Genomic DNA, 11,399 nt, shown 5'->3' on the forward strand with positions numbered 1-11,399 from the left:
TGATGCTCTGTATATATCTTAAAATCTCTTTTATTGATATTATAATTAATTGTGACATTATGATTGGCACTGGTAAATTGGAAAGGGAACTGGCCATCTGCATTGTATCCAGTACAAAAATTTGCATCGTATGCCCTGTCTTATCATGGGAATAAGGATTGGAAAGATCAAGATTGATGTTTCCCAGAAATTTATCAAAATCATTAAAAATAAATGACAGCACTTCATCAAGACTTTAATTTCATTTTTTTTCAAAGTCGGTTGGGATTTCGCTGTCCAGTAAATATGATGGAAAACGTTGACGGCTGTTTTGGTAGCTTTAAAGGTGGTAGCAGTAATAGAATCGTCCATTTATTTTTAGATTTCTTCTTCCGACAACGTTGGAAAACGATTACCATCTACCGGTGCCACCATGATAAAACGGATGTGGAAGCAAAGGCACATTTAAACGAGTTCCCCCCCCCCCCCCCCCCCCCCCCCCGCGCTTAAAGTTTATATCAATATTTATAAACCGACACGTGATGTACTTCTGACCAATTAAAAGAGAGATTACACACCATAAAAATGATATATCTATATTTATTTATATACATTCATATATACTTTTGCACGTTGTGTACCACTAAAACGATCATTATACATGCATTTTTAGAGCAATAATAAATTAGATAGTGCACTATGTAATGTTGTATATTATTATCATCATTTTTATTTATGGCAATATATTGTTACCTGTTATAATGTCATCTACCATGACTGTATACATACATATTCATACAAGACACTCTATCTTTGTCAGCAGAATATACTGGTATTTATCATGGTGTCTATATTTCTTTTTTGAATGCGCTGCATTGCATGTAGAGGCTCTCTTCTAAATTACAACCATAAGCGAAGTTCGAGTTTTCGGAATAGTTTTTTCAAAATATTTTGCTTAGTTAATTGTTAAGAGTATTTTCATGTAGTTTTCCTCATTTTTACGACTTACTTAAGAAAGATTTATGAGTAATATTAAAATATCCATTTTCTTTTTCGACATTATGGCAGAATTGTTGACCTAAAGAAGGAAAGGTTAAACGAATTTCGATTAAAAGTACAAACTTTTTACATTGTGATTATTGTCGTGTCAAACCTTATAGATCATTAACGTCACAGTATCTAGAAAATAAATACAGAGACAGGACACGGTATTTTTAATGGATCGTGGAAACAGGGGACGACATTTTGATTAATTCCTTGAAATTATAATAAAGGTCGACTGGGGGCGTACATATGTCGTATATATGTTTGGAACAGAGTAAAATTACGTTGATGCTCTGGATATCGAAATGGATTAAGGGCACAAAGGATAGGAAGCTTTACATACGCCGTACCAGGATTGAGGTAACACACAGTAATCCGTACTAATAGTGTACAATGCGACGAGCTCATTTAATTGACGATATTTCCAGAAATATTGAAAAATACGATTGGAAATTTTCATTATGATATCCGTTGTAGGTTAACAGTTTTCTAAAGGATAAAACATACGTAATACCATTGCATTAGTATAATTGACTCGATATTGTGTCGGTGGTTCAACTAACATGAAAGTCGTTTATTAATTCAACTGACTCGATTTAAGTTAAACTTTCCCGATACAAGCGCATTAGTCAAACTGACTCGATATTATTTTAGTGAAGAAACTAACATGATACTCATGCATTAGTTTAACTGACTCAAACATTGTTGTATTATTTAGTTGGTAAAGTAACATCATACTCGTGAATTAGTTTGACTGACATGATATTGTTATAGTGAAGAAACTCACATGCTACTCGTACATTAGTTTAACTTACTCGATATAATTTTAATGGAGAAAATAACGTGATCCTCGTGCATAAGTTTACCTGACTTGTAATAGTTTTAAATGATATTAACTTTATACTCTTGCATAAGTTTAGCTTACTTATAATTGTTTTAAATGATATTAACTTTATACTCTTGCATTAGTTTAACTTTCTTATAATTGTTTTAAATGATATTAACTTTATACTCTTGCATTCGTTTAACTGAATCGATATTGGTTTAGGTTATAAAATTGATGTGATACTAGTACTTTTTTGTATCTGACTCGATATTGTAAAGTATAGTTTTCTTAATTTATTTAGTTTCATTTATAAGCTTTTATTGGTTCTTCATAAACACTCAGTATTGATCATATTTACAAAAAGTGCTTCTTAACGCATACTAAGCTTATACTGTATGATGTAAGTTATGAAACCTGTTTATTTATTTGATACTGCCTTTGCTAAAGAGTAGAACTATAAAATTGTTGAATTGCCATTGGCACATGTGTAATATCCTCAAATGTAATATCTAAAAGATTAGCAAAGTGAAGAAATTGATTTTAACTGCCAAGTCTGAATCTGCACTCTTTGTTGCCTGAAATCACTTAATACAAGATGGACACAATTGTTGCATGACGCAGTTTAAAGTACCGCATCTATTACTACATATCAACATTTTAGTATTATGCTACTACGTAACACTGCTAGCATTAATTTATTCAATTTTTTTTTTTTTTAATCTGAAATATTACCAATTTTGTTAAATATTACTAAATTGTAAAGATATAGGAATCGTTGCTACAAAGGTGCTGAATAGGTGTATTAGAATAGTATTATTTTAGCGTAAAATTCATCGGTACGACGTTTTTTTTTATTTATTACTTAAGCCTGTTTAAAAGCTTTGAACAATATGATATCAATACTTTTCTATAATATATATAGTCCATCTACCGTACTGATGGTGTGATTGTTCTATGATAGATAATAAAGGAAAAATAACACAGTTTTGAGAACTTGCAAGAAAACTATCCTTTCGCTACTAATTCGCCGTCTCTCGATTTATATAAATGCTATAGTAACGAATGTTTGTCGTTCGACTCCATTTTTATTTTGACAAAAATAGAAATTTATTATTTAAATGACCTTAACTGTTGTAAGGACGTTGAACAATACAAACCAAACGTACCTGTTCGGCCGTAGGAATTTACTGCCCCCGGCACCTAATATCCACGCTGTTGCAACACCGTTGCCTAATAAAAGTTTTTTTTTCATATCTTTAGGGTTAACAGCATGATATGAAGGTGGTCAGCGACAATTCTTCATCGTTCAGGATAATTCATGTATACACTGTTGGAAACATCATGTTACATAATTCATAAGCTTGTATGTATGTTTTATAGATGTGCGCATGAAAACATCACAGTCATTTATCTAATCAGAAAAAGAACGCAATATTCGATAGCTCTTATCAAATTCTCTCGCCTAAATGATATAAACCAGTCAGTACGGTAGCAGTTTCTTTTTAGAAATTTACAACAGCCGGAAAGGCTTGTGTTTATGTTTGAAATGTTTGTTTATTTATTGGGTAAATAGCATTGCAGTTAATTACTTTTTAACGGGTTTACGTCCGTTATTACGGCCTTTTAGCTGACAAGTATCTTTGCAATATATTAGAGGTCACAGTCCTTCTACTACGGCCCTCTGTATTATTACACTGGCTGCGATAAGTATATGCTATAAACACAGGTGATATATTATCTTTGCGCCATTTGATTGGCTGAGAAGTTGAACTTTGACCGAAATTTCCTGCGTACTTTGCGCCAAGTGCTCGTTTGTTTACGCCGTCTACTGTCAACCTATGTCAACATGACTGATGTGGACAGGCTGGGGGTTAAACTATTTGCGACTTGTGAGGTTATACGTTTGGGAAAGGGGGTGATCAATGCCTTACCGAAAACCAGGTAATAATTTGTATCAGTTTAAGATTTCAAATTGAATCATGTAAAAACTGCCAAAAATGCCATACATCTTTTCGGCGTCACACCGACGTTCCTGGGCGCGATTTGCATTGCTAGAATTTAGTACGGATACGTAATTGTCACCTTCTCCCTTCACACAGAATACATTTCGTCACTATTTATTATTTTTCAAGAAAAATTACAAACAGGCCAGTCTCTAAACGTCCTAGGGTGCTGTACCCCGAGACTGCCAGTAAATATACTGGAACCTTTGGCGAAATGGTCCAAATGGTTTTGTAAGCGTATTGAGAAAAAGTAAAAAGACTTTCAAATATCATGTATTTGTCATAGATATTTGATATGATAGAATAAATATGAAGAATCGAAAAACATTACTAAAATAGTACGTTTGAATTAGCTATCTTTATATGATATTACCATGCTTTATTTGCATATATGAGCAATCGACGTGTGGTACTCTCGCCTCAAGTCAGTATTGTAGAAACAAGTCACACGACTCGCGGTTGTTGAATACTGTATTAATTAGGGTTTTTTTAGTTTCTGAGTCGAGTTTACTTTATCTCGAGTGAAATGAATACCATCTCCAAAAACCACTCGCTGTGTCACGTTTAGTCATACATTATTGCATAAGACTACTCTTATCATTGCTTGAAGCTTTTATAAATATATTGTTGCGTAAAGAATTTTTTAATGAAATAGAAGTAAGCGTTCGTTTTCGACATAAAAAATGTAATGTCACGCTGGTAAGCATAGGTTTACGACCACAATGTTAACACATGCTAACACCTCTATACAATGTGTATTGCGTTTGGCCATGTTTACGTTATAATTATAGTTATATGTATTTAACGCTTCAATACAAACAATTCTTTTTGTTTAAAAAGAAAAACAATTTAAAGAGGCTTACCCGCAGACGGACCGGTAAACGGCACATCTCCGATCACGAAATAAACTTCAGTACACGTTTCTATGTGACAAAATTAGAGGCTTTCCGACTTTATTTCTTGGAAACAATTACAGAATATGTATTTAAAAGACGTTTTAAAACTCAACCTGAGATGGAAATGTATGGAATATAACGGCAAATCGCCTTTGTAAATCGCCGCTGCCTTTGAAGTTATCACTGTGCGGCACTGTGCACGTGCTTGTTTCTTTGATGTGTCAATCAAATTAGACTCCACTTTATAGCGGGGACTTATATGCGGGTTGCGATTAAATAAACAATATTTAAAAAATGAGGTTTAATATCACTTTTCAGCGTTTCATAAGGAAAATAAAATGAAAAACTCAACAATTCCAACAATCTGTCATGTGTAAAAAATCTTTTTCTATTAGCCAATTTTTCTGATCTCTCTGCGGGCAAGCCTCTTTAACATTTAATTTGCCAATTGATAATATAAAGCCACGCACAATTTACGTGGAAAGAGTGATAACTCAAACCACAGCGGCAGATCTGTTTTACGGCAGACATTGATATTGAATATTCAGTAGATTTCATTTTAAATTGGTGTGACACATTCGTTAATGAGTACTTATGCATGTAAGACACCATGTTACCTGCCCAAACCCGACATAAGTAATAATATCAACATCAACCTTATCATATGTTTACGACAGGAAAGGTCAGTGAGGTTGACTTATGTTACCTTGATGTCATTAAGAAGAATAATGCAAATGCTTTGTTATAATAAAAACATTACATTCAGTGTTAAGTTAATGCCAACACGACATAATGGCCGATTTATAGTTGTTGACAAATCAGTCATGCATGTTGGCATTACCAACAGCAGCAAGGGTTATTTATATGGCTTTGTATTAAAGGTCCTCCAAGAACTTAATTATTTTATAGGTGTTAATTAGGCCTAAACAGTGGGGTATTGTTCCTATATGACCACGTGGTCGGGCAGGTGACCCCATATCTTGACATGGAAATGTTAAGAGAAATGCTACTATATGATTACTTTGTCCGTCAGTTCGGTACCAAGGATTCTCTCTATTCAAAACACAATATGACGTATCACCGACATGCATTAATTTGGGTATTGTTCTACCTTTTTGTCCACGTGATACGTGATTAATTTTTGTCGGATTTTCACACTATCAATATATATAATTATGTATCTTTCCTCCAAAATAGTTTGATTATATCGTTCCTTGTTTCAGGGGGCTACGGCGGTCTTGAAAAAACATCTGCAGTCCCCCCTTTACAACACACGAAATCTTAAGGGCCATCCATATTGGCAAATAATGTTGAATTAAAAAAGGAAAAAATATCTACAAATTTTCACAAATCTAGTCACAAACATAATATAACAAAGTGTTTGTCAAAGCATAGTTTAAAAAACCCATCAAATAACGTGTCAACAGCAAGGTCCACGGTTAGCAATGAGACAAACTAAAATTGATAAAATCATTGCCGTTATACAATATTACTGATACACATGTATATTGATATTTTGATGACCCTTAACAGTTCTGTCTGTAATTTCGTTGATTTCTTCAGTTGCGTCGGTATTTCATAGACACTTGTCCTCATTTTAGCAAGTGAGGAATAAAAACAAATCTACGTTTTACATTTGTTTTTTTATTTTCTGTTTTGTAGAAAAGACACCATATAGCATGTCGTCACTCCTGTATTTGCGTTTGTGGATGCTCGGAAGCATAGGAGTTGTTTGTAAGTTGATTGCAGTTAATCAATATGTCATTATCTGTATAAATGCATAGGTTTAACGAAATTGTGCAGGTATGTTAACTAAAGGTTAGTACGAAAGATAGTAAAATTTTACTCTATTGTAAATTCTTCAAATTAACAAGCAATGAATAATATCTCAATCAGAAGCCGTTTTCTGATCTCACCTTATTCCTTTTACATGTAGCAAGAAACATTTTGCATGGTTTACAATGTCTAATTGCATTTATTTCGATAAACTCCGATAAAACGATCCATTTTCACAGTATCACCCCATCAACAATAGTCAATAGAAAACTGTAACAAAATGAGGGTTGTGGTAAGACCATTCTTTATCATACCACGTGATATGTAAGCACTCTATGTACAGATACGATAATTTGGACTGAACATTGTTTACAATCTTTGATGTTATTGAGGTCGAGACCACAGGTCAATCGGAGGTTATATAAATACTTTTCTATTTTCTAAACAATGAAACTATAACAAATTACTTATGTAACAGTTGAACAGACCAAGCTACGATGTTAAATTATGTACAGTTCTGTATATTTTACTAAAATTGATACTCTATTCGACAGGGAAGCATGATCCCATAAAACGAATTGAAATTGATGTTTTTGATTTACATTTTTTATTTAGAAATCGCATTATGATTTTTACTTGTTTTTTCCACGTAATGTTTGTGATGCCTTTTATATACATCATTTGTATCATGTCAATGCACAGCGGCTGTTTATGGACGTATGCACGAGAAATGCGTGAGATACTGTCAAAATGAGCCACCTGAGATCAGCGGAGCTTTTAGTGTCTGTATCAAAGGATGGGACAACTGTACCTACTGTAAATTCTATAACAACAACTGCCCAGATATCCAGGAATGTCCTAACAAGGTTGCGCCTATTCCATCGAGAGGAAATCGCTGCATGATTTGTCCAGGTATTTATAATCGGCCATGATATCGGATGTGGTATTTATTAACGTCCCATCAACAGCTAAGGTAATTTAATTCCCCCTTTATGTGAGTTACATGCGTGTTGTGTATGCATGTGTATTTTGGTAGGCTTTGGTATGTTTGTGTTTGTCTCCTTGTGATAGCGTGAACCTGATGTCGACTTTATAGTGCTATCTCACTGAAGTGTACTGCCTAAGGCACCCAGAGAGACAACCCATCATGTCAAATTATACTGACTCACACGGACGAACGCTAGGAAGAAGAAAGTTATTCAGAGAGAAAAGATAAGGTCGCCTCTTACAATCATGAAATAGGTGTAGTGGGTACAACAAAATAACAAATAAAATCAGATCAAAGCGCTAACTAATACCAGTAGTATTTATTATTCAGTCTATGTAGGCAATTTTGCTACTTCCTTAAGGCGAGTCGGTTTCATTTCATGTAATTGATTCCATAACCAATGTCCTCCACCTAAAAAAGGGACCATGACCCTACACAACAAATGTTTATCATTGCAAATATATCTTCGTTCATTTGTGTCACATGAAAATTAAACAAAGGTTCAGATAGAATAGTTTTCAACAATTAAAAAAATCAAATCATAAAGTTGAAATTTTGTGTCTAATTGTATTTTTTATTGACGTACAGGTGAAGATTGTATCTACAACGGGCAAATTTACTATACAGACGAAACGTTCGACTCGGTGGATGGAATAAACACATGTATTTGTATGAGGAGCGGGGAGATAAAATGTGAGGAGCATTATCTTGGATCACCGATGACATTTTGTAACTGATTTCCCTACGATTATCTATATCATTATATACACTCACTCATATACATATATATATACATATATACTTGTAATAAAATAATTAAATAGACTGCTATATTGTGAGAGTAATTGATCAGTTATGAGCATTGAACTGCTCAGGAAATTGCATTTTGATATATAGAACATGTCAGTATTCACCATCCAGACTTTCACTATTACAACGGTCAGAAAAAGCAATGACTATTTATTTGGTTTGGTTTAGTTTGTTTATTATAGTCCTTTACACGTGAAATTTGCTCCAAAACCCCCCAAGGAATGAAGCTCTAGGGCGTTGACAATGCGTTTTTTTTTGTTTTTGAAAAGTTGCGTTTAGTGCGTAAGGAAGCAGCGACGACTGGTTACAATCACAAAAATCACTTTAAAAGAAAATATCAAATCTGCAATACAATAAGAGGTCCAGGGGTCACCTGATATGTACGCTGATAGATGATGCTTTGCCTTTAAACCAACATTAAACTCATTTCAGTCCCGTGACAGTATCATGACCAAGGGCTAATTGGTTAATGAGAAGAAGTCGTTAAAAGATTTTAGTATAAATGACCACGGAAATAGGTCAAGGTAATTGATTTGAACAACTTTGTTATCCTTCATTTTGGCATGTTACTGGCCCAATATCATTGACCCGGGCCTCTTTGTAATTGAGAAGATGTCGTTTGAAAATTATTTAGTACATTTGACTCCTGTGAACTTGAAAGTAGGTTGGGGTCATTGATTTAAACAAACATTGAAGCCCTTTATAACAGCATGCTACTGGCCCAAAAAATCGTGACCCTAGGCCTCTTGGTTTTCGAGAATATAAATCGTTTACTATGCAGGTCGCACGACGGACGAAGAATGAGGGACAACGCACAACGCAGGACAAAAGAAGATCGCAAAAGGCCACGACTTCGTCCCAGAGTGACCTATAAATGGTCGAAATATTTTTTGCATGATTTCCTACATTTTTCTGATGCATATGCGTATAAGAAAAATTGATTTTTTAATTAGTTAATTAGCTTTTTACATTATTTCTAAAAATGCATATTCAAAATGGCCGTCTACGGCAAAATTATCAACGCGACTGACCTGATCGATAGCAACACTTTTATCCAGCACGTAACTGAACAGACCTACAAGACTTCATTGGAATGAAAATGAGTCTGATTTTGAAATGAACAACACTTGGTCAGGGCCAGGTTTTAAGCATTCCTGTTCCATTGAAATCCCTTCAGTAGTGTGTGTGTTAAAATTCGATTTGGAAAAATTGACGGACGACGGATTTTGGATGACAAATGACGAACGAAGACGGATAGAAATAGTAACAGTCTTCGTCTCAGGTGGCCTAAAATAAAAACTGGGACATTTTCCTTTAAAAATGTCATCTGTACAACTATAACGTCATGACACTTATCGGGCATCTACCGAAGCCGAATAAGACCAATGAAAAAAATTAAACTTAGTTGGTATCATTAAACAATAAAAAAAAAAATATCGTATATACGAGTTTACTTCTCGTATATACGAGTTCATTTCTCGTATATACGGGATTCTTTCTCGTATATACGAGAAATAATCTCGTCCAGATATTTCAGGTTTTTGCGGACCACTTTGATGCCTACGGAAGCCGAAAAGGACCAATGGAGAAATAATCTCGTATATACGAGAAATAATCTCGTATATACGAGAAAGAAACTCGTTATCTCGTATATACGAGATTTTTTATTTATTTTTTAATGATACCAACCAAGTTTATTATTTCCATTGATCCTTTTCGGAAAAAAATTAAACTTAGTTGGTATCATTAAACAATAAAAAAAAAAATATCGTATATACGAGTTTACTTCTCGTATATACGAGTTCATTTCTCGTATATACGGGATTCTTTCTCGTATATACGAGAAATAATCTCGTCCAGATATTTCAGGTTTTTGCGGACCACTTTGATGCCTACGGAAGCCGAAAAGGACCAATGGAGAAATAATCTCGTATATACGAGAAATAATCTCGTATATACGAGAAAGAAACTCGTTATCTCGTATATACGAGATTTTTTATTTATTTTTTAATGATACCAACCAAGTTTATTATTTCCATTGATCCTTTTCGGATCGCAAAAACCTGAAATTTCTGGACGAGACATAACACTGCAATGTTCAAAGGGAAGTAACTTGTTCAAAATCGAATAAAACTCATTCCTACTTACTATTGCTCCAATTATTTTTGGATTTCTCTGTTATACTTATCTGACTCTAAGTCGTCAAGTTCTGCTTTCTCTTCTCAGATAGGTTTTATTATTCATATTCGCGCAGCGTGACCAAACCCAGGAAGTAGCTTTTTACCTACAATCCATGGGACACCAGAAGCTAGGTTAGCCAGGGGGACGCAAAGTGATATCTCAAAGTTATGTGTTCGTTAGGCTCAGTAAAAAATACAAGCATAAAACCTTATTTACATTCAACAGGACAGTTCTTGAAAATAATTTTTCCTTTTTGACATAATTTAAAAGATGAATACAGAAGAACCTAGCCAAGCAAAATGCTGAATCACGCCTAGCCACATACACATTTCGACACGAAATGAATTGTGCGGTTTGAGAAGGACACACGCATGAGGTTTTTACTACCACCTGTGACTTTTCATGTACCATCAGCGGAATGACACAATAATAAATCAAACAACCGACCAGGCCTAAGATAGACACACACGTACAGACAATATAAAAAATATCACTAATCTGACAAAGACAAGATAGACACACACGTACAGACAATATAAAAAAATCACTAATCTGACAAAGACAAGATAGACACACACGTACAGACAATATAAAAACATCACTAATCTGACAAAGACAAGATAGACACACACGTACAGACAATATAAAAAATCACTAATCTGACAAAGACAAGATAGACACACACGTACAGACAATATAAAAACATCACTAATCTGACAAAGACAAGATAGACACACACGTACAGACAATATAAAAACATCACTAATCTGACAAAGACAAGATAGACACACACGTACAGACAATATAAAAAAATCACTAATCTGACAAAGACAAGATAGACACACACGTACAGACAATATAAAAAATCACTAATCTGACAAAGACAAGATAGACAC

At 34.2% G+C, this 11,399-nt stretch overlaps 1 protein-coding gene across 1 annotated transcript; it reads left to right on the forward strand.

Moving 5' to 3' along the window:
* Positions 1-1,269: 1,269 nt before the first annotated feature.
* Positions 1,270-8,340, forward strand: LOC117317275. Its single transcript, XM_033872022.1, has 4 exons — positions 1,270-1,383; positions 6,411-6,482; positions 7,227-7,436; positions 8,101-8,340. The coding sequence occupies exons 2-4, from the start codon at positions 6,428-6,430 to the stop codon at positions 8,247-8,249; spliced, it is 414 nt and encodes a 137-aa protein (XP_033727913.1). The 5' UTR covers positions 1,270-1,383; positions 6,411-6,427; the 3' UTR covers positions 8,250-8,340.
* Positions 8,341-11,399: the final 3,059 nt, after the last annotated feature.

Source organism: Pecten maximus, chromosome 19 (assembly GCF_902652985.1).
Source record: "Pecten maximus chromosome 19, xPecMax1.1, whole genome shotgun sequence".
Classification (NCBI taxonomy): Eukaryota; Metazoa; Mollusca; class Bivalvia; order Pectinida; family Pectinidae; genus Pecten; species Pecten maximus.